Below are 13,115 nucleotides of genomic sequence, written 5' to 3'. Positions count from 1 at the left end.
TGGCCTGGCGTCTGGCGGCTGCTCAGCCAGTCGGAATTGATCGCTATCGTACCCGCGCGTCATTCCCTAAGCAATATGTGGTTGCCTGTGGCTGTTTCCCCCTCGGCAGCCAACGCACAACTATAAATAGTACGATGCTCCCTTTCTGCTAAACGGTCCCTGATCTTCAGAAGTACTCGAGAGTCTCTTGGGTGTGCATCATGGGAAACTTCGATCATAACGCCGTGATTCGCGGTGCTCAGCTGACGGTGGTTGCCAGTAAGTGCGACCCCTTTTGCCTGCTCGAGTTCTTGAACTCCCAGAAGCCAATGGCTGCGCGACTTCTTTCGCCTTGCGTAAAAGGGGGTGCGGCAGATGTGGGATTATAGGGGTCTGCGTGGTGCTGAATGTCAATGGCTCAGCACGGCCGAGTTCCCTAGTTCCATGATCGACAGCCATGGCTGGCTAGCTACCCGCATGGTTCAATGGGGAAACACGGCACGAGTACTACTTTACCCGCTGCTAACTTAGCTGCACAGCCGTCCGCGCATTGCGGAACCCCGATCTCTTCAAATACGACCACTTCCGGCAGGCTGCCTTTGCTGTCGCTGTCGGTGTGGGTGTCGAGCTCCTCATCCAGATTCCCGTATGTGACTATCCTCTAGCTACCCGCTTGACAGCTTCGAGACTGACAAAGCGGCTATAGATCATTGCACTAAAGATAGGACTTTGGTTCATCTCATGGATTGTCGACCTCGAGAGTGTCACTTGGGACGATTCCCTCATTGAGGGTCTCGACTTCCTCTCCAAGTCTGTCCTTCATGTCCCCTTCCTCATCATGTCGTTGATGCGGTACATCACTCCGACATTGGATGAAATGTAAGCCAACTATCCCTACACGCAGTGTGCACGTGCTGATTGATTAGCTTCATGGAATCGTTGAAATGGGTGGACACGACCTATGTCGATAAGCACAAGGCAGAGGACCCGAGCACTCTGCGTGCCATGTACTACCCGAACCTCTCCATGTACAACGCCGGTGAGGGCAAGGTCAAGTCCACTGCGCCGAAGAAGTCGGCCAAGGAAAGAATCATGGTGTTCCTTAGGAGGTCCGGCCAGAGAGCCGCCCTGCTCCTGGGCGTGTCCATCTTGTCGCTTGTGCCTGTTGTCGGACGCTTTGCCACTCCAGCAGCTTCCTTCTTCGCCTTCAAGGATGCTGTGGGCACTACCCCCGCGGCTGTCATCTTTGGAGCCGGTTTTATCTTCCCGAAGAGCTACGTTGTTTCCTTCCTGCACAGCTTCTACGCCTCCCGTACCCTGATGCGTGAGATGGTAAGTTTTCAGCCACCTTTTCCAGAAAACCATGCTAATGGACAACCAGCTCGACCCCTACTTTAGCCGCGTTCCCTTCACCCCCGAACAGAGAAACCGCTGGTTTGCCGACCGTCAGGGTGTCCTGTTCGGTTTTGCCTTTGCCTTTACAATTGTGCTGAAGACTCCCTTCATCGGAGTCCTCCTGTACGGCGTTGCGCAAGCCGCCACAGCATACCTCGTCACCAAGGTCACGGATCCCCCGCCGGCCCCGTCCGAGAAGGAGGGCTTCGCAGAGACCCAGGTGACCTGGAAGAACAAGCACGAGTTCCTGCGCCTATCGCTGGACAATATCGACCAGCTGAACAAGGCTCCAGAGGAGGAAAAGCCAAAGGCGCCCGAGGTGCCGGGTCGGAAATTCGAGTAAGCGAACCGCCCAGGGATGAGTTGTTCGGAGGAGTGGAGTTCAACGTACAAAAGTTGGTTATGGAAACCGAGACTGTACACTTAGGTTTTCTGCATAGTGCATGCATGCATTGCATGCACCTTAATTTTTTCTAAGGTTCGGGGTTATTATCGTTATCATAGACTCAAAAGACAGCCGTGGAATCAAAGCATATCCTTTTCCCCGCTGATAAGCGCGTCAGCCCTGATAAGATAACCGGAGCAGGGGGGGATTTCCGTAATTCCTATTCGGTCTGATGATAAACAAAGTTGGACCAGTTCGTGAGGGGAAGTTTCGGGTGCCATGAATTGAGGGGTTGGTTGCATCGCTTTAGTTTGGTTTATCTGGTAGTATTAATGAGTGGTTCCCACGTTGAGGGGAAGTTGTTCCATCTTACCTCTTCCCACCTAATTCATTCATCTATCAATTAGTATCACAATCATCATCATTATCAGCACGAATTCACCATGGGCCACAAGAAGATCCGCACAGCTCTCTCAGTCGATCTGAACAAGCCAGCTTGGGAGCAGCCTGGCCTCCACGTAAGTCATAAACAGTGTAGAAGCATAATAGTAGCACTAACCTTCATCTACTCTATAGAACAGATGGCACCCAGACGGTACTATTCCACCCCCCCCCCTCTATACCACTCACCCCTCTAATATATAATGGAAATTGACAGTCCCCTCCTACGCCAAAATCGCCAACAACGAAGTAGTCAAAATCGAATGTCTCGACTGGACCGGCGGGCAAATCAAAAACAACGACTCCGCCGACGACATCAAGAACGTCGATCTCACTCAGATCCACTACCTCTCTGGCCCATTTGAAATCGAGACCGCAGAGCCCGGTGATGTCCTCCTGGTCGAGATCCAAGATGTGCAGCCCTTTGAGGACCAGCCCTGGGGATTCACGGGTGTGTTTGAGAAGAGTAATGGGGGTGGGTTTTTGGATGAGATTTATCCGGATGCGTATGATATCTTCCTTTCTCTTCTCCTTCTAAACTCGGTATGTATGAGAGAGTAGAAAAATAGCTGATGTGGTGGATATATGCAGCGCAAAAGCCATCTGGGACTTCGAAGGAATCTTCTGCTCCTCGCGCCACATCCCGCACGTGCGATTCGCGGGCCTCATTCACCCCGGTATACTGGGGTGCGCTCCATCGGCTGAGGTTCTGGCGGAGTGGAATCGTCGTGAAGGGGAGCTCATCGCGGCGAATACTACCCTTGGACGGGACGTTGCGAAGCCTCCGGAGCCGAAGAGTGCGCATGCGGGTAGTGCGACAGACGAGGAGCTGAAGGCGAAGATAGCGAAGGAGGGAGCGAGGACTATTCCTGTATTAATCCCCATCCTATCATTCCTATCCTCCCCCTATAGACCCACACAAATACTAACAAAAGTTACAGGGCCGTCCCGAGCACGGCGGCAACTGCGACATCAAGAACCTCTCGCGAGGCTCAAAGGTTTACCTCCCCATACACGTGCCGGGGGCCAAATTCTCCGTGGGCGATTTACACTTCAGCCAAGGCGATGGGGAGATCTCCTTCTGCGGGGCGATTGAAATGGCAGGAATAATCACGCTCAAGTTCACTGTCCTCAAAGGGGGTATGGAGAAGATGGGCATGAAGTCTCCCATTTTCCACCCGGGGCCTGTGGAGCCTAAGTTCGGTCCGGGAAGATATCTCACGTTTGAGGGATTCTCGGTGGATGAGAATGGCAAGCAGCATTATCTTGATGCGACTGTTGCGTATAGACAGACTTGCTTGAGGGTGATTGAGTATTTGAGACGGTATGGGTATAGTGATTATCAGATTTATTTGTTGTTGAGTTGTGCGCCGGTGCAGGGGCATATTGCGGGATTGGTGGATATTCCGAATGCGTGTACGACGCTGGGAGTGCCGATGGATATCTTTGATTTCGATGTTAGGCCGGAGGCGGAGGTGGTGAGGTTGGATATGGGGAGTTGTGCGTTTAGTTCGAAGTAGTGGGTGGTAGTTGGGTGGGATGGAGTTGTAGGGAGGGAGTATGTGGTGTTGGGGGTGAGTTGTGGAAGCTTGGGTAATTGGAAGTTGTACGTTGGGATGCAGGCTAATTCTACTTGATACACTGAAAGGTCAATGTCCAATGAATTTCAAGTCGAGAGTAATTATTGAGTTAAATTGAGCAATATCCTATCCCAGACTAAGAGCTTATACAATGCCATAATGTTATCAAAGAATTGGTATTGCACTGCTACATTGCGAATGGTCCTGTGTACATATATAGATCCCTATAGTCTACAAGCTCTTGTCTCAAAGATAGCTTGTATGTCAGACCACCCGATTGTCGCTCTGATTCTCTGCCATCCTCCGATAAGTCGATGCAGTAGCAATCCGCGCTCTCTTCCCCCAGATTAGCAGGGGAATTGGAATCGAATAGATGAAGAATGCCACGACTGCAATTAAGATATGCAGGTTCTGCATACCCATTCCATTAACCCAAGGTGTCAAAGTGAAAAGAACAATGACAGCGATCACATTTCGCATGAAGACTACGCCGACCAGAGTGTCGCCAACGATCTATCATACATTTGCGTTAGATGCCAGTTTATACTTACTCAAAGAGGACATTCGATGTACTCACATCCTGATAGCAATCCATAAGATATGATAGTGAGATACCACTGCTGCAAGAAAGAACAAACCCAAAGAAACCATAGCCAACTGCTAGTACGACCCAGTGAGAGCCCTATGATGAAATTAGCACAATACTGGAGATGTATGGGGTACTAGGAGCGTACATAGGCAAGCCCAAGTCCAAACATCAGTATAGATCCTGGACCCAAAGCTATTATAGGGAGCGAAAGCCAAAGTCGCATCTCTGGCTCGTATATGCCGTTGTTTCTCTTCGAAAGCCAAAGGATGGACTTGTCACTCAGATAGCCTGAGATTGGAAAGCCTAACAGGCTGCCAATAAATGGGGCAACATTCATCAAACCGATTTCGACTGAACTAAAATTATATGGCGGAAGAATCATATATGTCGCTTGTAGAGATGTCATGACTGCGAACCAGCACAGGGTGGAGCCATATGTAAGTGCAGTATATGTCACTGCTGGAAATGTAAATAGAATGACAACTGGCTGCCACACATGGGGCCATATAGATTCATCAGACGGTGTGACGAGGGCCATTCTCTGAAGGTAGGTCTTTGGCTCGCTTCCAGGCCGCGGTGTGGCAGATAGTATTTCCACGGACCCTTTATATCCCTTCTTGTCATCAGAAGACAGTCTTCCTTTAGAAGCCTGAGAGCACTCAGGTTCTTCTACACCGGATGTCTGCACATCTGGAATAAGTTCCTGGGCATTCAGAATAGGAATAAACTTCGATTCTTCGAAAAGAAAGATCACACAAAGTAGCATGACGGCGAAGAATATCACACACCACCACCATCCCCAGCGCCAGCCTTGGGATTCCACGACGTATCCTGAGGCGACAGGTCCCAGAAACGCTCCGACTGACTGGAAGAGTACGAATAATCCGTTCATGGTGGCATGTTGGTGGACAAAGGAAAGATCTGCGACAGTCATCTGTACGATAATCTCGCTAATAGCACCCCCCAGGCCGGAAATCAGCATCCCTCCGATATAGTCACCGAAGGTATAGGTTTTGGCATTCCACACGCTCGCAGCCAGCTGCAACGCCGAGGAGAAGATGTAGATAGGGCGGCGACCATATTTTCGAGCGAGAGGAAGCAGGAAGAAGCACCCCACAGCAAGACCACCGTAATTAGTCGCTGTACCGGCATTGAGCTGGTCTACCGTGAAGCCAAGCTCTGTTTCCATCGGACCCCATGCGGTAAACCCAATGTCTAGCTCCACGAAGGTGAAGAGGACAAATAGGCTAACAAAAGTATAGTTGAGAGCCTTCCGTGCCTTGGACCAATTGAGAGGATCATCCGGGTCGTCAGAAGGAGTAGGGAATAGGACCACACTGCTGCCGTGTACTACCTGTGATCAGTCCTGTACATGCACTCATAAGAAATAGTTCTTACTATCTTCGAGGGTGACTGTGCCCGGAGCCCAGATGGGCTCCTGCTCACTCTGACCATTCGACATTCCAAATGTGATGTTAAGGCAAGTCAAGTTCCCCGTCGTGATGTAGCCACCGAAGCGTGGGATACACAGATCTTATCATTATATTCACATCCCGCAGTATCTTCTCCTTTGTACTTCTTCTCCATTTCAGCGAGGCTTATCGCTCGGGAATGCAGGAGAGTAATCAGAGATAACAGCCCGTTGGAATTCTTCATGCGGGGTTGCCAAGCGGAGAAAAGCAAGTACCGATAATAGCTCATTATTTGATGGCTGTTAGTGGCTATCAAAATGCATCATGTGGTCCTATCACAGAGTAGCATTTCGGAAAGAAGAGCTTTGGATAACAGCGCGACAGATAACTTCGGTAAAGGTGCAAGGAGTGTTCCGGCATCTAGCCAGTGGTATTACTGCCGTTGAGACCCTGAGTCCAGCAGATGGCAGCCCTTCAAATGTAAGTTTGTAGTATTCCAGATAGATAAAGAAAGCGCACGGACTGTTGGTCTTACTCAATGAAGAAAGTGTTGCCGGTACTTTGCTTTTGGGGTCCGCGTGACCATTCAGGATGCAGATGCATGCATACAGGTGCATGATGGTGATCGCTAAACACTTCTCTGCCGTTGAAGCTTGAACAATAAGAAGCTTGCACATGTTGGACTTGATGAGATCCACAATCTAAACCATGGATTTCCTTTATAATGATCATCTTATCACCATTGAAGAGAGCGTGATGACATTGTTCAGGCTGGTTTGCAGTAGTGTCAGCACAACTTCGCATCACGGTTATCAACCAAGTTCATATAGAGTACTGCATGAATTCTTCTAAGATCATAAGGTCGTCCAGCTCCAGCTTGGAACCGGTGCTCAGCTAAGTGATTTCGCTTACTGGCCATGAAGACTGCTGTAGTTCAGACGTTGTAGCCAGGCGAGTAGATGATCATTATGTCAGGTCGTCAGAGATGGAAGGAATTAGTATGTTGACAGCCCATCGCCATGATAAGGCTCTCGCGATCTCGTCCGTATGGCCCGGATAAGGACGCAGTCGTTAAAGTGTGCGTCCACCTGCCTCATTGGGCAATAATTATATATTTGAACTAGAGGAGAGCAAGGAATTGGAGAGACAGGCTGGTTCTTTCTCTGTGGAGAAGCACCTTGGCATGGAGGAGATAGAAGATATGCGACGGGAAACGGAACATGACGATAACATGCATAATCGATGGAAATGTTAGGTTCTTCAAGTTGCATGTGTCTGAGAGAAGACAATAGCCGAGAGTAACTTGGGGGGAAGCAAAAAGAGCAAAAAGAAAAAGATAGTGCATCATCCGTAAATCGAACACGGGCCTCATCGATGGCAACGATGAATTCTACCACTAGACCAATGATGCTGAAGCGGCTAACCACTGCGTTATCTGATTCGCTGCTTATATTTTCCGATCCTTTATTGAAAGAGAAGTGAAGTTGCCATTGTCCTGCGTACCAAGGTATGGAGTTGGTTTATTTAATCCTCTTGCAGTCACAGTAGTAGGTGACTTTGCTACAACTCCATGCTGTTCTGTTATGTTTCCTACCAGGATCATGTACTCTTCATGTGATGTACCTGGTGCGACAGGACCATACCCTAGTCAATATGGCTACCATAAGAATCATGATGAGTCTTACCGAAGCACTAATGATATCTTAGGCCAAAACCGGCCGGATACTTAGCACCCATGCACGGGATTGCTTTATCAGCAAATAATAAATTTAAGTGTGACCTTCATATACTTAGTAGGCTCATATATTTTCTATGAGGGTATACACCACCTCCTGTTCTGTCAAGAGTAGTCTTGCAAACTGTGTTCCAGTCTCGTATGAAATCTCTCGTAGTTCAGCTTCCCTGAACTCCAAAGCTATCCCATACTATCAGCGCATAAGCGCACAGCAGCATCAGAAAACTCATTATAAATCAACAACGAACGAACATCAAAATACACCAATCAACTCATTCCAAAGCTCCTCGTCATTCTGAGTGAGAATGATAACCACAAATCAACACCACATATAAAACCTCCCTACCTAGATCCCACCCCCAATCCTACACAATGTTGAACAGCAACCAGAACCATCATCTACCTTTACTACCATAGCTCTCAAATTTACATCCATCCCCACCCCAAGAAACAATGTCCAACACCAACCAAACCCTCCACGCTGCCAAATCCTGGCTCCAAGACTTCCACTCCCTAGGCGACCAACTCAACCCCGACACCGCCGTCCCCAAATTCTACACTCCAGACTGTGAGATGAGATTTCCAGGCCATGCTCCAATTAAGGGTGACGAAGCAATTATCAGCTTCTTCAAAGAGCAGTCCACGATCCTGGAGAGCATGAAGCATACTATTGGCCATGTGGACGTTCTTCCTGATCGCATCTATCAGGAGGCGACCATCGACTATGTTTTGAAAGGTGACGAGGAGAAGAAGGTGGTTAGTGTTCAGGGTATGGCGATCTTTGGGAAGAGGGTGGATGAGGATAAGATGAGGTTTTTCACGGTCTATTTGGATACGAGTCCTCTGGTGGAGAGGGTTAGGGTTGTTACTGGTGCTAGGGAGAAGTGAGATGGGGTAGTATAGACGTGTTTTGGAAATCATCAACTTATGATATGTGCTGACTATGCGAAACCTCCTAGGCTGTAGTGTTCGCATTGAATTTAGATGTTGCGTGCTCTTGCTTATTGACAAAGTCTCAGTGTGTCTAGCTAATAAACATACACGTTACAATGATATAATGCAATCATTCATAAAGGTCATTTAACAAACAGAAAACTGGCCATGTTCCTACTGACGTCCTGTTTCCGCCAAAAACTTCTCATACCGAGGCTTACACTTCCGCCGCCAATCCTTGCCCCAGATTATCATCGGAGCACCCGCGGCCATGGACAGGACAACCATGATACCATAGAAGGTAAATGTCCAGCCGTAGTTGGTGCCGTCGATGAAATCTTGCACCGTAAAGGAGATGACAAAATTGATTATGGATGAACAGCAGGCCAGTACAATGACGAGCTCACCAGAAATCTGATTCGAGAGGATTAGCCACCAAGTCCAGGATCGCGGATTTAAATGACTTACCTGTTCAAAGCACTCCATCGCGTAGGCGGTTGCGATACTGGTGGCAGAGACCTGCTGAGCAATCATGCAACATAGGCCAACTGCAATGGACATCCAGTGAAGGCCCTTGGTAGCACCCCAGCCGTAGACGAAATAGCCAACCGCGGCAAGTACAAGGGGAATACAATACGTCCATAAACGCATCTCGGGCTCCTTATAACCCTTGTTGCGACGTGCCAGAAAGACGACAACCCAGTCGGACAGTGATCCAATACCCATGCTATAAGAGGGTCAGCATTACACATGAGAGTATCAGGCTAAATACATACCCAAGAAAGTTACCAACTAGTGCTGCCAAGAAGATTAGGCCAGCAGAGCCGGCGCTCCAGTTATAAGGGGCCTCCGTCATGATCTCAGAGATGGTATTAAACGAGACAATACCGGCAGTGCAGCCAAATGCAAATTGGATACCAGCTAGAAGAATATTGGGAAACGCGAAGAGAAAGAACGGGCGTCGGAAGTACTGGTACCAAGTTGTGTTGTCGTCTTTGAAATAGTGAACTGGAGACATCTTCTGGAGGTAGGTTCGCGGAGGCATGTCAATCTCCCCGACAGTGCGGCTTTCCACGACGGACATTGGCGGTTCAACCTTGGAATCCTTTTCCTCCGCCGTTGGGGTGCCAGATGGAGTGCGGGAAGTCTCGTTCTCGCCTTTGGTGGCTCGCTGAGGTGTCACACCCGAAAAGCGATACCTCGGGAACATGGTGTCATCAAAAGTAAAGATGAATAGAAGAATCAAAACAGCCTATAGAGGTTTAGCTGGCTAATTGCAGCAGAGAAATTAGGTGCGAGGGCACTGACACATGCTATGGACACGATGGGCATGCTCCATCTCCAGCCAATGCCGTCAGAAATGTAACCGCCACAGATCAGCCCGATAATAGATCCGAGTTGCTGGAAGAAAATGTAGATCGACAGCATTCGGCCGCGCTCATGAGTGAAAAACACGTCGAAAATCTATGCTCTGTTAGCGTACGGAAGCGAGCATCTTAGAAACATAGCATACAGTCAGCTGGATCAAAGCCTGGTAGGCTGCAGTTCCGATCCCGTTGATCACCATCATAATGTAATACTGCGAAACACCCTCATAGAAGCCACCCCAGATACCACTTCCAAGGACGAACAACAGACTAAGTATATAGACAATCTTGCGTCCGTACCTCATGGCCGTGGGGATCCAAATAATATTGAAGAAACCCAGCATAAGATAGTTCAAAGCGGAGCCACCGTTCATATTGTTCAGGCTCACGCCCGTATCATCGGATATAGTTGTCCATGCCGCACCCCAGTTGTTCTCCCCAAATGAGTTAACGCATGCATACATGGAGATCAAGAACAGGGTCCAGTATTTCTTGTAAAGTGGCCAATTCTATCATGGGTCAGCACGAACCGTGTGGAAGAGGGCTGCTTTCATCTGCTACCCACCAAGGGATCAGCTGAAAAGGATGTAGGCTGAGGAATAAGGAGGACATCCTGATTCCCAGCATGAGCTACATCTCTCAAGCTCCCCGTTGCTTGAGTTCGATGTCAGTACCGACTAACTGTAGCTTATAGGAAGAGCCTACCATCAACCAGGTACACCGTTCCTGGAACATCGGTATCTATAACATCAGAGCGAGTCATTTTGGCTTTGTGAGTCAATAGGGAAGCAGAAAGACAGCCATGAGGGGGGTTGAAGCGTCTTTTAAGGCTGGTTACTATCTACTAGCGGCCACAACCATGCTAGACCTGCGTACGAGCTGGTCGAAGTATATAGAGCCCTCCAAGACCCCATTTTGGCGTCCGATTGGATGGTTATCCCGAGCGTATCAGTATGGCCAAGCACGATAACAGGGGATGATCATTCGCCTTCTCTCGTCTGCCACGCTCTCACGAAAGCCAGCGGCAAAATAATTAGAACCGGCTGAATGGAGCATAACCGAGGTGATAAGGTAGGGGTGGAGACGAAGAGACACGAGGAGTATTGCGAAGGTAGTCAGTCACAGATAAGTTAAGTCATGGAGGAAGCTCCAAACGAAAGGTTATCTGAGCGGTTGATATCGATTAAGCCTGCCGAGGCGGAGGAAAATGCGGAGAAGCTGCATGCTTTCGCCGGTTTGACATGGCTTGAAGTCGGTATCATCCGCACGCAAGTGGGTCATTGCTGTAGTCGACCCTGATAGCGTCCACGGAAAAATCCCGGACGATCATTGACGCGAGTATTACCATGCATCTGGGGGTCTTGAATGGTTGATGGATGAGAAGACCGAGTGATACGAAGACCCCAAGGAAGGTCCAACCGGGACGCTAATCTAGATCGGGAACCCCGGCACGGACACTATTTTGTGGCCTGCTTTGAGTTGCTTCCATCTTGCCGGGACTTTGGACTCTGGATAAGGCCCAGCCAGGTCCCCATTGTGCCCAATGCTGGCAGTTAGTTGGCACTCAGTGGATACCGTCTGATGTAAGGGCGCCGTTGAAATACGGCCTCGTTGCCCGTCCACATCAACATCGCTGCAACAAATTAGTTCCTCAATACTCTCGAGTCAAACAGAATTGGCAGTCACCATGGCATCCTCTACAATAACCCATGATTCTACCATCCTCGTGGTGGGAGCGGGTGTTTGGGGTTGTTCTACTGCTTTGCATTTGGCTCGCCGCGGATACAAGCATGTCACAGTTCTAGACCCCTACACGATCCCATCCGCAATCGCAGCCGGCAATGATATTAATAAAATCATGGAACACAAGGAGCCCAAAGGTATGTTTGCAATGTCCACCTGATGCCCATCCTTCTAAACCTAACAACTTCGACAGCAGGTGAAGAAACGCCGCGCAGCATTGCGTTCGCGACGTGCACACGTGCCGCTCTGAAAGCCTGGAGGACGGATCCTGTTTTCAAGCAGTACTTCCATGAGACTGGTGTCATAGTATCTGGTCATACCCCTGCACTCATTGAGCACATCCGCAAAGATGAAATCGAGTGTTCTGATGCAGACTTTGTCGAATTGAAGACGGCAGAAGACTTCCAAAAGACAATGCCTCCAGGTGTTCTTACTGGCGAATTTCCCGGCTGGAAGGGCTGGTTGAACAAGTCGGGTGCCGGATGGATTCATGCCAAGAAAGCCATGATTTCTGCGTACACTGAAGCCAAGCGTCTTGGAGTCAACTTCATCACCGGGTCTCCCCAAGGGAACGTTGTATCACTAGTGTACGAGAACGGAGATGTGGTTGGAGCTAAAACGTCCGATGGAGTCATTCACCGAGCAGACCGAACCATTTTGGCTGCCGGTGCCGGAAGTGACCGTCTTCTGGACTTCAAGAAACAGCTGCGTCCTACTGCCTGGACGCTCTCTCACATCCAGATGACCCCGGAAGAGGCTAAGTTGTACAAGAATTTACCCGTGCTGTTCAATATTGCAAAGGGGTTCTTCATGGAGCCTGACGAGGATAAGCACGAACTCAAGATCTGTGACGAACATCCTGGATACTGTAACTTCATTCCGGACCCGGCGAGATCTGGCGAGATCAGAAGCATCCCATTTGCAAAGCACCAAATTCCCCTTGAGGCGGAAGCTCGCGTCAAGGACTTCCTGCGGGATACCATGCCACATCTGGCCGACCGTCCACTAGTGTTCGCCCGTATCTGCTGGGATGCCGATACTGTAGATCGTGCCTTTTTAATCGATAAACATCCTGATTACCCTTCACTGTTGGTTGCTGTGGGGGCATCTGGGAATGGAGCTATGCAAATGCCCACTATTGGAGGTTTCATCGTGGATGCACTGGAGGGTCATCTGCAGGATGAGCTGAAACATGTTGTTCGGTGGAGACCAGAAATGGCGGTCGACAGAGACTGGAAGTCGACACAGAACCGATTCGGAGGACCAGATGCAGTTATGGACTTCCAGAAGGTTGGCGAAAATGAATGGACCAAGATCAAGAGCCGGCTATAGATGAGCTGGTATGTATGCGAGCGGAATGTAAATAGTGGTTTGACCTTGAAAACGCATATGGTTATACCTTCCACGATTACTCCTCTCCCTCAGAGGAAACTATGATTTGTTGGCCTAGTAAGCACACACACTCAATCAGGATAAGTTAGTCTGGGATGCTGGGGTGTGTATTGCCTCGAGATATAGAGATCTTGGTTGGGTAGACATCAGGGAAACCTTGCTCA

At 49.2% G+C, this 13,115-nt stretch overlaps 6 protein-coding genes across 6 annotated transcripts; 4 read left to right on the top strand and 2 right to left on the bottom strand.

The window, feature by feature from the left end:
* Nucleotides 1-117: 117 nt before the first annotated feature.
* Nucleotides 118-1,924, top strand: usgS (transmembrane protein UsgS). The gene is made up of 5 exons (XM_025658946.1): nt 118-258; nt 519-625; nt 686-858; nt 906-1,311; nt 1,361-1,924. Exons 1-5 carry the CDS (start codon nt 201-203, stop codon nt 1,715-1,717), a joined length of 1,101 nt encoding a protein of 366 aa, XP_025520709.1. The 5' UTR covers nt 118-200; the 3' UTR covers nt 1,718-1,924.
* A 130-nt stretch (nt 1,925-2,054) lies between these two features.
* BO85DRAFT_444124 (acetamidase/formamidase family protein) lies at nt 2,055-3,737 on the top strand. The gene is made up of 5 exons (XM_025658945.1): nt 2,055-2,277; nt 2,336-2,354; nt 2,418-2,706; nt 2,792-3,071; nt 3,142-3,737. Exons 1-5 carry the CDS (start codon nt 2,203-2,205, stop codon nt 3,718-3,720), a joined length of 1,242 nt encoding a protein of 413 aa, XP_025520708.1. The 5' UTR covers nt 2,055-2,202; the 3' UTR covers nt 3,721-3,737.
* Nucleotides 3,738-3,938: 201 nt separating this feature from the next.
* On the bottom strand, nt 3,939-6,251 carry BO85DRAFT_386416 (sugar transporter). Its single transcript, XM_025656631.1, has 4 exons — nt 5,768-6,251; nt 4,515-5,719; nt 4,358-4,462; nt 3,939-4,293 (listed from the first exon to the last, which is right to left on the bottom strand). The coding sequence occupies exons 1-4, from the start codon at nt 5,829-5,831 to the stop codon at nt 4,045-4,047; spliced, it is 1,623 nt and encodes a 540-aa protein (XP_025520707.1). The 5' UTR covers nt 5,832-6,251; the 3' UTR covers nt 3,939-4,044.
* Nucleotides 6,252-7,735: 1,484 nt separating this feature from the next.
* On the top strand, nt 7,736-8,404 carry BO85DRAFT_473470 (nuclear transport factor 2 family protein; the record flags this gene model as incomplete). Its single annotated transcript, XM_025662624.1, has 1 exon — nt 7,736-8,404. Exon 1 carries the CDS (start codon nt 7,970-7,972, stop codon nt 8,402-8,404), a length of 435 nt encoding a protein of 144 aa, XP_025520706.1. The 5' UTR covers nt 7,736-7,969.
* Nucleotides 8,405-8,471: 67 nt separating this feature from the next.
* Nucleotides 8,472-10,975, bottom strand: BO85DRAFT_386411 (putative MFS transporter). Its single transcript, XM_025656630.1, has 7 exons — nt 10,522-10,975; nt 10,382-10,470; nt 9,963-10,325; nt 9,758-9,913; nt 9,226-9,701; nt 8,918-9,176; nt 8,472-8,863 (listed from the first exon to the last, which is right to left on the bottom strand). The coding sequence occupies exons 1-7, from the start codon at nt 10,577-10,579 to the stop codon at nt 8,624-8,626; spliced, it is 1,641 nt and encodes a 546-aa protein (XP_025520705.1). The 5' UTR covers nt 10,580-10,975; the 3' UTR covers nt 8,472-8,623.
* Nucleotides 10,976-11,332: 357 nt separating this feature from the next.
* BO85DRAFT_410058 (NAD(P)/FAD-dependent oxidoreductase) lies at nt 11,333-12,984 on the top strand. The gene is made up of 2 exons (XM_025657459.1): nt 11,333-11,696; nt 11,753-12,984. The coding sequence occupies exons 1-2, from the start codon at nt 11,504-11,506 to the stop codon at nt 12,889-12,891; spliced, it is 1,332 nt and encodes a 443-aa protein (XP_025520704.1). The 5' UTR covers nt 11,333-11,503; the 3' UTR covers nt 12,892-12,984.
* Nucleotides 12,985-13,115: the final 131 nt, after the last annotated feature.

Source organism: Aspergillus piperis (genome assembly GCF_003184755.1).
Source record: "Aspergillus piperis CBS 112811 unplaced genomic scaffold BO85scaffold_1, whole genome shotgun sequence".
Lineage (NCBI taxonomy): Eukaryota > Fungi > Ascomycota > Eurotiomycetes > Eurotiales > Aspergillaceae > Aspergillus > Aspergillus piperis.
The sequence above is the reverse complement of the archived record's forward strand: the minus strand, read 5'-3'. Positions and strand labels throughout refer to the sequence as shown.

Excerpts from the sequence above, each read along its gene's own strand:
- usgS (XM_025658946.1), top strand. The coding sequence starts at position 201 with ATGGGAAACTTCGATCATAACGCCGTGATTCGCGGTGCTCAGCTGACG. Across the intron at positions 259-518 it reads TCAGCTGACGGTGGTTGCCA|CCGTCCGCGCATTGCGGAAC; the intron begins GTAAGTGCGACC and ends TTAGCTGCACAG. Across the intron at positions 626-685 it reads AGCTCCTCATCCAGATTCCC|ATCATTGCACTAAAGATAGG; the intron begins GTATGTGACTAT and ends AAGCGGCTATAG.
- BO85DRAFT_444124 (XM_025658945.1), top strand. The coding sequence starts at position 2,203 with ATGGGCCACAAGAAGATCCGCACAGCTCTCTCAGTCGATCTGAACAAG. Across the intron at positions 2,707-2,791 it reads GATGAGATTTATCCGGATGC|CGCAAAAGCCATCTGGGACT; the intron begins GTATGATATCTT and ends GGATATATGCAG. Across the intron at positions 3,072-3,141 it reads AGGGAGCGAGGACTATTCCT|GGCCGTCCCGAGCACGGCGG; the intron begins GTATTAATCCCC and ends CAAAAGTTACAG.
- BO85DRAFT_386416 (XM_025656631.1), bottom strand. The coding sequence starts at position 5,831 with ATGTCGAATGGTCAGAGTGAGCAGGAGCCCATCTGGGCTCCGGGCACA. Across the intron at positions 4,463-4,514 it reads TTGGACTTGGGCTTGCCTAT|GGCTCTCACTGGGTCGTACT; the intron begins GTACGCTCCTAG and ends ATTTCATCATAG. Across the intron at positions 4,294-4,357 it reads TTATGGATTGCTATCAGGAT|ATCGTTGGCGACACTCTGGT; the intron begins GTGAGTACATCG and ends AATGTATGATAG.
- BO85DRAFT_386411 (XM_025656630.1), bottom strand. The coding sequence starts at position 10,579 with ATGACTCGCTCTGATGTTATAGATACCGATGTTCCAGGAACGGTGTAC. Across the intron at positions 10,326-10,381 it reads CCTTTTCAGCTGATCCCTTG|AATTGGCCACTTTACAAGAA; the intron begins GTGGGTAGCAGA and ends GACCCATGATAG. Across the intron at positions 8,864-8,917 it reads CGATGGAGTGCTTTGAACAG|ATTTCTGGTGAGCTCGTCAT; the intron begins GTAAGTCATTTA and ends CTCTCGAATCAG.
- BO85DRAFT_410058 (XM_025657459.1), top strand. The coding sequence starts at position 11,504 with ATGGCATCCTCTACAATAACCCATGATTCTACCATCCTCGTGGTGGGA. Across the intron at positions 11,697-11,752 it reads GGAACACAAGGAGCCCAAAG|CAGGTGAAGAAACGCCGCGC; the intron begins GTATGTTTGCAA and ends CAACTTCGACAG.